The sequence below is a fragment of the Aquarana catesbeiana genome, linkage group LG12 (genome assembly GCF_042186555.1).
Source record: "Aquarana catesbeiana isolate 2022-GZ linkage group LG12, ASM4218655v1, whole genome shotgun sequence".
Taxonomy (NCBI): Eukaryota; Metazoa; Chordata; class Amphibia; order Anura; family Ranidae; genus Aquarana; species Aquarana catesbeiana.
The window spans coordinates 3729628-3745002 of record NC_133335.1 but is presented as its reverse complement, the minus strand read 5'-3'; the positions used below and the strand labels follow the sequence as shown (position 1 = coordinate 3745002).

The following is a 15375-nucleotide window of genomic DNA, read 5'->3' as shown; positions in this document are numbered from 1 at the left end:
AATTCTCGGTATCTGTTCTTATTCTGTATGTATGGACTCTGCACAGTACTACTTCTCTTGTCCTGTATGTCGGGTGTAATTCTCGGTATCTGTTCTTATTCTGTATGTATGGACTCTGCACAGTACTACTTCTCTTGTCCTGTATGTCGGGTGTAATTCTCGGTATCTGTTCTTATTCTGTATGTATGGACTCTGCACAGTACTACTTCTCTTGTCCTGTATGTCGGGTGTAATTCTCGGTATCTGTTCTTATTCTGTATGTATGGACTCTGCACAGTACTACTTCTCTTGTCCTGTATGTCGGGTGTAATTCTCGGTATCTGTATTCTGTAGACAGAGATACCTGTACAGGAGTCTATGGATGTCTCTCGGGGGGGGGGTAATGAGCGAGGTGCAGGAAGTTGGACTGAGCGATGTGTGAGCTCTTCAATACTACCTCATTAATGTAGAGTGACAGGTGGGGCGCCCTCTGTGTTTCGTGCTGTAATTGCGGTGTTTCTGGTTCGGTGTGGAATTAATTGCTGTGAAATGAGATGCAGATTTGGGTGTCGGGTCGGAGGAGCCGCCGTCACGGCTGACTGATGAGATAGAAGTTGTGCTGTGATGGCTGATGATGGATTCTCTGCTCTGAGGACTTGTCTACATCCGGATCAGTGCTCGGTGCCCTATACTTGGTGCAGTGCTCGGTGCCCTATACTTGGTGCAGTGCCCTATACTTGGTGCAGTGCTCGGTGCCCTATACTTGGTGCAGTGCTCGGTGCCCTATACTTGGTGCAGTGCTCGGTGTCCTATACTTGGTGCAGTGCTCGGTGCCCTATACTTGGTGCAGTGCTCGGTGTCCTATACTTGGTGCAGTGCTCGGTGCCCTATACTTGGTGCAGTGCTTGGTGCCCTATACTTGGTGCAGTGCTCGGTGCCCTATACTTGGTGCAGTGCCCTATACTTGGTGCAGTGCTCGGTGCCCTATACTTGGTGCAGTGCTCGGTGCCCTATACTTGGTGCAGTGCTCGGTGTCCTATACTTGGTGCAGTGCTCGGTGCCCTATACTTGGTGCAGTGCTCGGCGCCCTATACTTGGTGCAGTGCTCGGTGCCCTATACTTGGTGCAGTGCTCTATACTTGGTGCAGTGCTCGGTGCCCTATACTTGGTGCAGTGCTCGGTGCCCTATACTTGGTGCAGTGCTCGGTGTCCTATACTTGGTGCAGTGCCCTATACTTGGTGCAGTGCTCGGTGCCCTATACTTGGTGCAGTGCTCGGTGTCCTATACTTGGTGCAGTGCTCGGTGCCCTATACTTGGTGCAGTGCTCGGCGCCCTATACTTGGTGCAGTGCTCGGTGCCCTATACTTGGTGCAGTGCTCGGTGTCCTATACTTGGTGCAGTGCTCGGTGTCCTATACTTGGTGCAGTGCTCGGTGCCCTATACTTGGTGCAGTGCTCGGTGCCCTATACTTGGTGCAGTGCTCGGTGCCCTATACTTGGTGCAGTGCTCGGTGCCCTATACTTGGTGCAGTGCTCTATGCTTGGTGCAGTGCTCTGTGCTCTATACTTGGTGCAGTGCTCGGTGCTCTATACTTGGTGCAGTGCTCGGTGCTCTATACTTGGTGCAGTGCTCGGTGCTCTATACTTGGTGCAGTGCTCTGTGCCCTATACTTGGTGCAGTGCTCTGTGCTCTATACTTGGTGCAGTGCTCGGTGCCCTATACTTGGTGCAGTGCTCTATGCTTGGTGCAGTGCTCTGTGCTCTATACTTGGTGCAGTGCTCGGTGCTCTATACTTGGTGCAGTGCTCGGTGCTCTATACTTGGTGCAGTGCTCGGTGCCCTATACTTGTTGCAGTGCTCTGTGCCCTATACTTGGTGCAGTGCTCTGTGCTCTATACTTGGTGCAGTGCTCGGTGCCCTATACTTGTTGCAGTGCTCTGTGCCCTATACTTGGTGCAGTGCTCTGTGCTCTATACTTGGTGCAGTGCTCGGTGCCCTATACTTGGTGCAGTGCTCGGTGCTCTATACTTGGTGCAGTGCTCGGTGATCTATACTTGGTGCAGTGCTCGGTGCCCTATACTTGGTGCAGTGCTCGGTGCCCTATACTTGGTGCAGTGCTCGGTGCCCTATACTTGGTGCAGTGCTCGGTGCCCTATACTTGGTGCAGTGCTCGGTGCCCTATACTTGGTGCAGTGCTCGGTGCCCTATACTTGGTGCAGTGCTCGGTGCTCTATACTTGGTGCAGTGTTTGGTGCCCTATACTTGGTGCAGTGCTCGGTGCCCTATGCTCGGTGCCCTATGCTTGGTGCCCTATGCTTGGTGCAGTGCTCGGTGCCCTATGCTTGGTGCAGTGCTCGGTGCCCTATGCTTGGTGCAGTGCTCGGTGCCCTATGCTTGGTGCAGTGCTCGGTGCCCTATGCTTGGTGCAGTGCTCGGTGCCCTATACTTGGTGCAGTGCTCTATACTTGGTGCAGTGCTCTATACTTGGTGCAGTGCTCTATACTTGGTGCAGTGCCCTATACTTGGTGCAGTGCCCTATACTTGGTGCAGTGCTCTATACTTGGTGCAGTGCTCTATACTTGGTGCAGTGCCCTATACTTGGTGCAGTGCCCTATACTTGGTGCAGTGCTCGGTGCCCTATACTTGGTGCAGTGCTCGGTGCCCTATACTTGGTGCAGTGCTCGATGCCCTATACTTGGTGCAGTGCCCTATGCTCGGTGCCCTATACTTGGTGCAGTGCCCTATGCTTGGTGCAGTGCTCGGTGCCCTATACTTGGTGCAGTGCTCGGTGCCCTATACTTGGTGCAGTGCCCTATACTTGGTGCAGTGCCCTATACTTGGTGCAGTGCTCGGTGCCCTATACTTGGTGCAGTGCCCTATGCTTGGTGCAGTGCTCGGTGCCCTATGCTTGGTGCAGTGCTCGGTGCCCTATGCTTGGTGTAGTGCTCGGTGCCCTATGCTTGGTGCAGTGCTCGGTGCCCTATACTTGGTGCAGTGCCCTATACTTGGTACAGTGCTCGGTGTCCTATACTTGGTGCAGTGCTCGGTGCCCTGTACTTGGTGCAGTGCTCGGTGCCCTATGCTTGGTGCAGTGCTCGGTGCCCTATGCTTGGTGCAGTGCTCGGTGCCCTATGCTTGGTGCAGTGTTCGGTGCCCTATACTTGGTGCAGTGCTCGGTGCCCTATACTTGGTGCAGTGCTCGGTGCCCTATACTTGGTGAAATGCTCTGTGCCCTATACTTGGTGCAGTGCTCGGTGCCCTATACTTGGTGCAGTGCTCGGTGCCCTATACTTGGTGCAGTGCTCGGTGCTCTATACTTGGTGCAGTGCTCGGTGCTCTATACTTGGTGCAGTGCTCGGTGCTCTATACTTGGTGCAGTGCTCGGTGCCCTATACTTGGTGCAGTGCAGTGCCCTATACTTGGTGCAGTGCTCGGTGCCCTATACTTGGTGCAGTGCTCGGTGCCCTATACTTGGTGTAGTGCCCTATACTTGGTGCAGTGCTCGGCGCCCTATACTTGGTGCAGTGCTTGGTGCCCTATACTTGGTGCAGTGCTTGGTGCCCTATACTTGGTGCAGTGCTCGGCGCCCTATACTTGGTGCAGTGCTCGGCGCCCTATACTTGGTGCAGTGCTCGGTGCTCTATACTTGGTGCAGTGCTCGGTGCTCTATACTTGGTGCGGTGCCCTATACTTGGTGCAGTGCTTGGTGCCCTATACTTGGTGCAGTGCTTGGTGCCCTATACTTGGCGCAGTGCTCGGTGCCCTATACTTGGTGCAGTGCTCGGCGCCCTATACTTGGTACAGTGCTCGGCGCCCTATACTTGGTGCAGTGCTCGGTGCCCTATACTTGGTGCAGTGCTCGGTGCCCTATACTTGGTGCAGTGCTCGGTGCCCTATACTTGGTGCAGTGCTCGGTGCCCTATACTTGGTGCAGTGCTCGGTGCCCTATACTTGGTGCAGTGCTCGGTGCCCTATACTTGGTGCAGTGCTCGGTGCCCTATACTTGGTGCAGTGCTCGGTGCTCTATGCTTGGTGCTCTATGCTTGGTGCTCTATGCTTGGTGCTCAATGCTGGGTGCAGTGCTCGGTGCCCTATACTTGGTGCAGTGCTCGGTGCTCTATGCTTGGTGCTCTATGCTTGGTGCTCTATGCTTGGTGCTCTATGCTTGGTGCTCTATGCTTGGTGCTCTATGCTTGGTGCTCTATGCTTGGTGCTCAATGCTGGGTGCAGTGCTCGGTGCCCTATACTTGGTGCAGTGCTCGGTGCTCTATGCTTGGTGCTCTATGCTTGGTGCTCTATGCTTGGTGCTCAATGCTGGGTGCAGTGCTCGGTGCTCTATGCTTGGTGCAGTGCTCGGTGCCCTATGCTTGGTGCCCTATGCTTGGTGCAGTGCTCGGTGCCCTATGCTTGGTGCAGTGCTCGGTGCCCTATGCTTGGTGCAGTGCTCGGTGCCCTATGCTTGGTGCAGTGCTCGGTGCTCCATGCGGTGTTGAGTGCTCAGTGCATTCTCTCTCATCCAATCTCCCCACTATAGACAGACTTGTTCAGAAACCTCAGTTATTCTTCTCTGAGGTTTTCAGCCAAAATCCCCAACCTTCCACCCTCAGCATAAAAGGGGAACTATCAGGACCAGGATCTGAACCTGCGACCTCTGCTGTGTCTGGCTGTATCAATTCTTGCTGATCCACCTGGTATGCTGGACACCTCCCTGGACAATCCTTGGGATAATCATGCCTTGTCAGTTGCCTCTGGTGAACCTTGAACTCTTTGCTCCTCCCATGAACTTCATGATTGAAGCCATGTCTCCGCAGTTCCTGTTTCATAGATTATTGCACTCTCTCCAGCCAATATCTTGTTCTTGTCACTCCTGCCACCATTCTGTTTCCACTAGCGCTCGTTACCGACCATTGGCTTGTACCTCTGCTTGATCCATACCTGCTATATCTGCTACTGGACCCCGGCTTTCCCACCCCTTGTTGGGGCGATCCTGAGGGCTGCGAGCCATTGCTAACACAGCAAAACCCATCCCCACCATCAGAAGCTCTAGTGAACACTGGTTAGTGGTTGGGGTACCAGGGTGACCTGCTTGAGGTCCTATCCTGCTTGTTGGCGGGAGCCTCTGTACTGCTATAGCTACTGGTCTCCGAGCTAAACATGGCCCCGCCCCCAACTTTTTTGAGATGTGTTGCTGCCATCGATTTCAGAATCGCCTTATTTTTTTTCTTGAAATGGTCCATTTTCTCAGTGCAAACATTTGATATGTTTTTTTGTTCTCTATTGTGAATAAAATCCGGGTTCATGAGATTTGCATTTCATTGCATTCTGTTTTTATTAGAGCTGCACGATTAATCGTCAAGAATCGTTATCCCGATCCTGACGAAGGCTATGTTTCCACTATTGCGTCCCCAAAGTCGCGCGATTTTGCTGCGACTTTTTACCGCGATTTGAAGCAATGCCTGTATCTATGGACCTCAAGTCGCATCAAAGTGGGACCAAAGTAGTGCAGGGACTACTTTGAAGTCTTTGCGACTTGAAGTCGCACAGATATGAACGGTACTCATTGGAAATCATGGGATACAATTTGTCATGCGACTTTTCAGTCCCAAGTCGCATGAAAAGTCGCACTAGTGGAAACATAGCCTAAAGTGTTTCCCGATTCTTTCTATGCAAAAATTCTCTCTGCTCTTCTGAAGCCACAGCTGTCAAAAGAAAAGAAGAGAAAAATCGGGCAGTCTGCCAAGAAACAAAACATTCATTATCAGTGGAACTTAAGTATAAATATTGTAACAATTTGTCAATGGAATAGACTTTGTGTGTAAGTGAAAAAAGTTTAACCACTTAAACACTAAATCTTTTCTGACATTTGTTGGTTTCAAGTTAAAATCATTTTTTTTGCTCGAAAATTACTTAGAACCTCCAAACGTTATATATATATTTTTAGTAGACACCCTGGAGAATAAAATGGTGGTTGTTGTAATATTTTATGTCACACTGTATTTGCGCAGCGGTCTTTCAAATGCAATTTTTTTGGAAAAAATTACTTTAATGGATAAAAAAAAAAAAAAAAACTAACTAGTAAAGTTAGCCCATATTTTTTTTTTTTTTTGTATAATGAGATTTTACATCGCGAGAATTGTGAGAGAATCGTGATCTTTTTATTCTAAGCAAAAAAATTGTGATTCTCATTTTGGCCAGAATCGTGCAGCTCTAGTTTTTCTGTAGATTTTACACAGCGCCCCAAACTTTTCTGGAATTGGGGTTGTACTTTAAGGTGAATCTCCAGCCAAAAATAACAGGCTAATCATGAATATCTGATTGAGGTTCACACTGAAGGCGGGTTCAGCTGATCTCACATGAGTTTTAATCCGCATTTCAATGTGAGTTCAGGGGGGGGGGGGGGGGTGATTTGAAAGACATCTGTGTGGTTTCATGCACAGATGTCTATTGAAATCGCCCCCCGAAGTCGCCAAAAGTGCTGCGGGAACTACTTTTGGAAATCGGTGCTGCTGCCGCAAAGTCCTCGTCGCAACGATTCGCATGGTGCCGTCGCTGGCAATATTCTGCGATTTGACGTGTGTCCGATGGGAATGGGGGCTTAATGATAAAATAACAAAACTAGCACTAGTACTTTTTTCTGCCACTAGATGTCCTCAGTCTGAGGCCGGCATTCTTCAACCCATTTCTGTTGGGTTTTCCTGGACCCGCCCCCACCCAGTCTTAGACTGGACAGTGAATGAAGAAGCAGCGCAGTGATGAGATCATCTCTCTGCTCTCTCATCAGCTTGTCAGCACATGAATCATGAACTAACTGGCTCCTTGTGCTGCTGCTTTCCTTTCATACTCCAGCCCTGCCGTGCAGGTAATGCAAGAGGCTGATAGCAGGTCACATCCAGGTACTGGGCCTCCCTCGTATTTCTGATATAATAATCATTACATTTGTTTCCTTTATATCTGCCAGGAGTTCTGCTTTGAAGCCGCTCTGATTGTTCTCTTGTCTTTGCCGCTGTTATACGTTCTCTTCTGACATCATCATATCGCTGCGACTTTTTGAACTTTAAAGGCTCAACGAAATTAACAAACGATAAACACCCAGAAACACAGAGTAGCAAAAAATGTATTTTTCACCCTCGGTTCACATATCTGCGTGTGGCTGCGGGTGTCGCATTGATCCCCCCCACCCCCAGTGAAAACGCACCGCTCTGCAGAATCGCCATTCATTCTTAATCGCACCCCCCCCCCCCCTTATGCATGAAAAGTCGCAGTGTGGGTGCTCCTATGGTTAATAAGACCCTGTGAATTCCCTGCAGGCTGCGTTTTTGAAAAGGCGCATTTTGCGGGAAAACGCCGGCACAGAGTGCAGATAGGCTGCTGCTGTCACAAGGTCTCTCTTCAATTCAAAGTCTGTTCAGAGGCAACATGACCAGAACAAGGAGAAAGGAAAGTGAGGCACTCAGCTGTATGTATAATCTGAACTTTAGCTTAAACAACAAGCAGCAATGCAGTTAGGATTAGCCTGGTAAGCATATGAAAAGGAGCTTGAGGGTCCAACTGCTGGAAACAGATAAATATTACATTATATATTTACCCAACATTCGATGTTACAAATATTTTTACCATTTGTATTTTCTCATAATGAACTTGATTGTAAAGTCTTGTTTTTTTTAAAGTAAATGTTATATTTACCTCCTCTGTGCAGTAGGTTTGCACAGAGCAGCCCGGATCCTCCTCCTCCTCGGGCGTCCCACTTCGCTGCTCCTGGCCCCTCCTTCTTGCTGAGTGCCTCCCACAGCAAGCAGCTTCCTATGGGGGCTCCCGAGCCAAGTCACAGCTCCCAGTGTCCATAGACATGGAGCCTCGGCCTGACCCTGCCCCCTTTCTCTTCTCATTGGCTGACTGACTTGGATTGACAGCAGAGGGAGCCTATGGCGTTGCGCTGCTGTCTCAGCCAATAAGGGGAGTCCTGGGCAGCCGAGACATTCCTACAACATCGCTGGACTTAGCGGGGGCTCAGGTAAGTATTAGGGGGGCTGCTGCACACAGAAGGCTTTTTATCTTCAAGGCATAGATTGCACCTTCTGCCTTTACAATCATTTAAAAAATATATATTTGCAACATTTAACGCATTGGGCAACATTGAACATTCGATATATACAATGTAGCTTTTTATTACATTAATATCTGTATATCTGTCACAAATGACAACGAATGAAGATTGGGACCTCCACTAATTCCCACCAACGTTTTATTATTTTGCAGTCCGCGATGCCAGGAACCTCATCCCTATGGACCCCAACGGACTGTCAGACCCCTACGTCAAACTGAAACTGATCCCCGACCCCAAGAATGAAAGCAAACAGAAAACCAAAACCATCCGCTCCACGCTGAACCCGCACTGGAACGAGTCCTTCACTTTGTACGTCACTTCTCATTGGTATCTAAGAATTGGGGTGAGGGGGGGGGGTCAGTGGTTGGGAAAGGTGGGTGTGTGCTGGTCCAATTTGGAGAACAATGGTTCAGAGGGAGCCATATGAATTTGTATGATCCTTGGAGACTCGACCAGGGTTCTTCCAGAGGTTATCTAGGGATTGGGAGGGAGGGAATGGGTGGTGGCTGGTGAAGAGGGGTTGGTGCTGGTCCAATTTGGAGAACACTGGGCAGTGGTAGAGTTCAGAGGGAGTCATGTAAATTTGCATGATCCTTGGAGACTTATTAATGACATTGGTCTATTGGGGAGCCAGAGATGATAAGATGTTAAGTATGGTGACAGATGAAGTTACAGTAGATCAATGTTCTCGACCAGGGTTCCTCCAGGGGTTCCTTGAGCAATAAACAATTTCTGCCTCACAAATAAGTTCCCACTGACACCATTGATCTTTTTAGCTATCTGTAAATGATAGCTAAACCACAAGTGTAGGGAGCATTCTTCCCACTGACATCATATTAATGTATCATGAATTGTAGATATAGTCATTTTATGCAGGGGTTCCCTGAGACCCGGACAGTTATTTCAAGGGCTCATCTGTGTTAAAAAGGTTAAGAAAAGCTGCAGAAGAGTCTCCAACACACAAATGTATCTGTCATTGTCTGTGTTTCCTGTAGCTACTTGTCTTTCATTCTTTCTTAAAGCTGGGGCAGTTGATAATGAAGGGCAACCCCAAAACACTCCTAGTTGGTGTATGACGAGAAGCCTAACTAGAGTTAGATGTAAAGATCTTTGGAGTTTGGTAACATTTCTTCATTTAGGATGGAGACTTGGTTGGTTGGAGACTTGGTCACTTCCTGTAGCTACTTGTCATTCATTCTTTCTTAAAGCTGGGGCAGTTCATAATAAAGGGCACCACCAAAACACTCCTAGTTGGTGTATGATGAGAGAAGCCTAACTAGGGTTAAGTATAAGGATCTTTGGGGTTTGTTAACATTTCTTCTTTTAGGATGGAGACTTGATGAGTTGTAGACTTGGTGAGTTGTAGACTTGGTGAGTTGTAGACTTGGTGGGTTGTAGACTTGGTGGGTTGTAGACTTGGTGGGTTGTAGACTTGGTGGGTTGTAGACTTGATCACTTGGAGACTTGATCACTTGGAGACTTGATCACTTGGAGACTTGATCACTTGGAGACTTGATCACTTGGAGACTTGATCACTTGGAGACTTGATCACTTGGAGACTTGATCACTTGGAGACCTGATCACCTTCTGTAGCTACTTGTCATTCATTCTTTCTTAAAGCTGGGGCAGTTGATAATAAAGGGCACCACCAAAACACTCCTAGTTGGTGTATGATGAGAAGCCTAACTAGGGTTAGGTGTAAGGATCTTTGGGGTTTGTTAACATTTCTTCTTTTAGGATGGAGACTTGGTGGGTTGTAGACTTGGTGGGTTGTAGACTTGGTGGGTTGTAGACTTGGTGGGTTGTAGACATGGTGGGTTGTAGACATGGTGGGTTGGAGACATGGTGGGTTGGAGACATGGTGGGTTGGAGACATGGTGGGTTGTAGACATGGTGGGTTGGAGACATGGTGGGTTGGAGCCTTGGTGGGTTGGAGCCTTGGTGGGTTGGAGACATGGTGGGTTGGAGACTTGGTGGGTTGGAGACTTGGTGGGTTGGAGACTTGGTGGGTTGGAGACTTGGTGGGTTGGAGACTTGGTGGGTTGTAGACATGGTGGGTTGTAGACGTGGTGGGTTGTAGACGTGGTGGGTTGTAGACGTGGTGGGTTGTAGACGTGGTGGGTTGGAGACATGGTGGGTTGGAGACATGGTGGGTTGGAGACATGGTGGGTTGGAGACATGGTGGGTTGGAGACATGGTGGGTTGGAGACATGGTGGGTTGGAGACATGGTGGGTTGGAGACTTGGTGGGTTGGAGACTTGGTGGGTTGGAGACTTGGTCAGTAGGAAGATGTAGTAACAATTTAGATCACTCTGTACGAAGGATGAGGATCAGCATAGGTCAGGCATTAGGCCAGCACGGAAGGTGCTGTGATAGGACAGAGAGGAATGTATGAGAGATATCTCTTGGGTGTCAGTCATGTTCCATGATTGACAGAAGAGCTCAGCTGGAAATGAAATGAAGATATTTATCAGAAAATGTCCCTCCTCAGGCTGCTGTTATCTATAATGTGGCTCCTCACCTTCTTCCTCTACCTTCCAGCAAACTCAAACCATCAGATAAAGACCGGCGCCTCTCCATCGAAATCTGGGACTGGGACAGAACTACCAGGAATGATTTCATGGGCTCCTTCTCATTCGGAGTGTCAGAACTCATAAAAATGCCGGCATGTGGCTGGTAAGTGTAGAACAGATTATTATCTCTGATTTCTGATGAAGTTGTATTATATATATATATATATATATGCTGTTTTGGATGGAGAACGTTTTATATTTCAGCGGCTGCACTGAGGATAGAATTATAGATTGGGGACTTGAAGTAAGTGGAATTAGAGGAATTAGACTTCGCTCGGATCATATTGTCATAGATAATGTTTAGTATTTATTAGTGTTATGAAAATTCAGAGAGGATTCAGAATACTTTATTACTCCCGAAGGGAAATTATCAAGATCCAATTATATTCAACGAAGGACAAAGCAAAACACATTAACAAACTGAACTCACGACTAACAGCAAATTATTATATACAATAACAAGAATTAAAATTAAACAAATTAAACAAATTAAAAAACAAATGAACTGGTTGCCCTTCCCCGTTCCCTCTAAGTATACAGTAATTGTCAGCTGTAATTATTCAAAGCCGGGATCACTGTATACTCAGCTCTAGTTATCAGAAAAGCCGTCTGAATCATTGTTTATAAACACTGCTCAAACCGTGATTATACAAAGATAAAATGTAACATTGTTACTTTTGTATCTTTCTGTTCATTCATCTGCAGATCAAAGGGATGAACTTGGATCTGCAAACAATGCCAGTAAAAGTGATACTAAAGTCTTGCTTTTTTGTTGTTGTTTAGAAATAACAAACATGTTATACTAACCTGGTCGGTGTGATGGTTTTGCACACACGATCCTCCTCTTCTCCGGTCCCTTGCCGGCGCTCCTGGTCTTTGCCCCCTATCTCTCCTCATTGGCTCACTTACTTTGATTGACAGCAGTGGGAGCTGCCTATAAACTGGAGCGGTGATCAGTGTCATGTCACACGTAGCCCATCCCCCCCACAGTTAGAATCACTCCCTAGGACACACTTAACCCCCTTCACTGCCCCCTAGTGGTCAACCCCCTTCACTGCCAGTCACATTTACACAGTAATCAATGCATTTTTAATCGCATGGTCCCAAAATAGCGCCAAAAGTGTCCGATCTGTCCGTCATAATGTCACAGTCACGATAAAAATCGCTGATCGCCGCCATTACTAATAAAAAAAAAAAAAAAAGAAATTATTAATAAAAATGCCACAAAACTATCCCCTGTTTCGTAGACGCTATAACCTTTGCGCAAACCAATCAATAAACGCTTATTGCGTTTTTTTTTTTTTTTTTTTTTTTTTACCAAAAATATGTAGAAGAATACATATCGGCCTAAACTGAGGAAATTAAAAAAAAAATGTATATATATTTTTTGGGGATATTTATTATAGAAAAAAGTAAAAAATATGCGTTTTTTTTTCAAAATTGTCGCTATTATTTTGTTGATAGCCCAAAAAATAAAAACCACAGAGGTGATCAAATACCACCAAAAGAAAGTTCTATTTGTGGGGAAAAAAGGACGTCAATTTTGTTTGGGTACAGCGTCGATCGACCGCGCAATTGTCAGTTAAAGCGACGCAGTGCCGAATCGCAAACAGTGCTCCGGTCTTTGGCCAGCCAAATGGTCCAGGGCTGAAGTGGTTAAAGCCACCTAACAAGTAAAGTAAATAAAGAAATAAAGTTGTTTTTAACAATATTTTTTAAATAAAATATTCCTCGGTTTAACCCTTTATTAACCCTTAGTTTACTCTAATCAGACCAAATTAACTCCCTATTCTCTCTTCAACTATTATTATATTATTAAAAACACTTACACCAACACTCGAGTAAAAGCTGCATTGAAACTACAATATCCAGAATGCTTATATGCATGTTTACATCACAGCTTCTGGCTCCACCCAAAGTGTTTTGTCAGAAATGACGTCATCAGTGGCAATAAAAAGGGAAAGGAGTTCTATTCCCTCTCTCCACTTCATCCAAAATGAAATCTTTAGTTATATATAAGTGGTTTGGGGGTGTTGCTGTCTGTAAGCAAAGCTAAGAAATCCAAAATAAATCCAAATATAAACTGCCAACATTCACTGTGGATGATGCTGCTGCACCTTGAAAACTGTGCTGGTCCTAGAACCCCATGTATAGGCATCCCCTAAACCTGTAACTTCAAGGATTTCTGCATTTCCCATGTTACTCATAGATGTGCTGGGAATATGTAGACTTGCATGTGTAGTCAGAGGAGGAATCTCTATAGCTTTGGTGTGGCGTCTTCCACATATCAGAGCTTCCTTCGATGGGCACCTACCATAGAAATGTAACCACTGGTGGGCTGCCTGCAATGTACTGCAGGCAAAAGGGGCACTGTAGGCAAAGCGCACATACTCGTACTTCGCTACCTACTTCCAGGTTTAGGGCATGTGCGCATGCGCACCCCCCATTGTGATTGCACACCGTGGGAGCCTGTCAGTATGTCCTGGCCAATAATTCACAGCTGGGACCTGCTGATCGGCTGTTGCCAATCACAGCCCAGAGCTCTGTACAGGGGGAGGATGCAATGCAGGGATGAGAAACTGAGCGACCAGTAAAATCAGCACAATGTACACAGAGTTAACCCCTTGATCGCCTCTAGATGTTAACCACTTCCCAACCAGTGTCCTTAGTACAGTGATAGTGTATAGAATTATCACTGTATTGGTGTCACTGGTGATGTCAATGGCAGTTCATTCCCCCCGGTGTCCGTTAGTGTCAGATTGCCCGCCGCACTATCGCAGTCCCAATATAAGTCGCTGATCGCTGCCATTAGTATTATAAAAAAAATTAAAATTCCAGTATATATCCCATAGTTTGTAGATGTTATAACTTTTAAGCAAATCAATCAAGATACACTTAATGGGATTTTTTTTTTTTACCAAAGACATAGCAGAATAAATTTTGACCAAAATTAATAAAAACATTTTTTTGTATTTTTTTTTTTTTTATTGGATATGTGTTATAACAGAAACATATTCTGTTGTTTTTACCAAATTTTTGGATCTTTTTTTTGCCAAAAAACAAAAAAACAAAATAAAAACAGCAGTGATCAAATATCACAAAAAGAATGTTTTTTGTTTGTGTGAAAAAACGTATATAAATGTAATTTGGGTACAACGTAGCACGACCGCGCAATTGCCACTTAACCACTTCCGTACCGGGGCCTATTCTGACACTCCTCTCCTACATTGCTAGACAATCACTCAGAACCCGACCCCCCCCCAAACATTATATATATTTTTTAGCAGACACCCCAGGGAATAAAAATGCGACCGTTGTAAATTTTTCTGTCGCGCGGTATTTGCGCAAAACAATTTTTCAAACGCTTTTTTTTTTTTGGAAAGAAAAAAAAAAACAGTTTCATGAATTAAAAATGAACAAAACAGTAAAGTCAGCCCAACTTTTTTGCACAATGTAAAAGATGATTCTACGCCGAGTAAATAGATACCCAACATGTCATTCTTCAAAATTGCGCACATTCATGGAATGGCGCTTAAAAATTCTCCGTAGGCGACGCTTTCAATTTTTTTTACAGGTTACCATTTTAGAGTTACAGAGGAGGTCTAGTGCTAGAATTATTGCTCTCGCTCTAACGCACGCGGCGAATACCTCACGTCTGTGGTTTGAACGGCGTTTACATATGTGGGCGGGACTTAGGTGTGCGTTCGCTTCTGTGGGCGAGCTCCCTCTTTGACTTCCAATGCCATTGGAAACGATCGTTTGTAGATTTTTGTATTGAACTTTGTCACATTGGCTGACCGGGAATATTTCTTTCCCCCTTCTCAGGTACAAACTGCTGAACCAGGAGGAGGGCGAGTATTACAATGTGCCCATCCCCGAGGCCGATGACGAGAACCTGGAACTGCGCCAGAAGTTTGAGGTAGGCGGAGTCTGCATGCGCTGCGCTCCACACTTCTCACAAAGGGCTTTATTATATGTTCATGTTTGATTTCCTCTAGTAATGTCCCTGGAGGGAGCGGCCTTATGGTCGGGGGTGTTGTATCGCACACATAGGCCGGCAGGTTGTACAGCCTGCGCTCTCTCTCTATAGGTGTTTCAGCTTTGTGGGTGTCATTTTGTATTATTGCTCCTCCTCCTGTATCACAGCTGTGCCGGGATTGGACGGACATGGCTGAGTCAATGAAGTGAAGGGATTCTGAGTGGATGGAAGTGACTTCTTCCTGAAGATCAGAACTCATCACATAAACGAGGGCCGGATCTCCAGACATTCTATGTAGAGAGTCAGTTTACTGTCCTTCAGACTTTAGGGGGGCCGACTGTGACCATTGAGAGTAGAAAAGGTCCCGTCATCAGTGGAGAAAAACAATACCCCATCATTGGTGTCAGTGGGAGTTATAGTGCCCCGTCATTGTTGTCAGTGGGAGGAATAGTGCCCCATAATTGGTATCAGTGGGAGGAATAGTGCCCCATCATTGGTATCAGTGGGAGGAATAGTGCCCCATCATTGGTATCAGTGGGAGGAATAGTGTCCCATAATTGGTATCAGTGGGAGGAATAGTGCCCCATCATTGGTATCAGTGGGAGGAATAGTGTCCCATAATTGGTATCAGTGGGAGGAATAGTGCCCCATCATTGGTATCAGTGGGAGGAATAGTGTCCCATAATTGGTATCAGTGGGAGGAATAGTGCCCCATCATTGGTATCAGTGGGAGGAATAGT

At 46.5% G+C, this 15375-nt stretch overlaps 2 protein-coding genes across 2 annotated transcripts in view; one reads left to right on the top strand and one right to left on the bottom strand.

Moving 5' to 3' along the window:
* Positions 1-15375, bottom strand: part of LOC141114265 (protein kinase C alpha type-like) — a 230229-nt gene that overhangs the window by 49418 nt on the left and 165436 nt on the right. Inside the window, exon 9 of the mRNA XM_073607850.1 lies at positions 9846-10395. Within this exon, the coding sequence (XP_073463951.1) occupies positions 9846-10395 (550 nt within the window). The remainder of the gene's footprint in view (positions 1-9845; positions 10396-15375) is intronic.
* Positions 8241-14648, top strand: LOC141113825 (protein kinase C alpha type-like). Its single transcript, XM_073607139.1, has 3 exons — positions 8241-8392; positions 10625-10759; positions 14482-14648. The coding sequence occupies exons 1-3, from the start codon at positions 8262-8264 to the stop codon at positions 14642-14644; spliced, it is 429 nt and encodes a 142-aa protein (XP_073463240.1). The 5' UTR covers positions 8241-8261; the 3' UTR covers positions 14645-14648.

Excerpts from the sequence above, each read along its gene's own strand:
- LOC141113825 (XM_073607139.1), top strand. The coding sequence starts at position 8,262 with ATGGACCCCAACGGACTGTCAGACCCCTACGTCAAACTGAAACTGATC. Across the intron at positions 8,393-10,624 it reads TGGAACGAGTCCTTCACTTT|CAAACTCAAACCATCAGATA; the intron begins GTACGTCACTTC and ends TCTACCTTCCAG. Across the intron at positions 10,760-14,481 it reads AAAATGCCGGCATGTGGCTG|GTACAAACTGCTGAACCAGG; the intron begins GTAAGTGTAGAA and ends CCCCCTTCTCAG.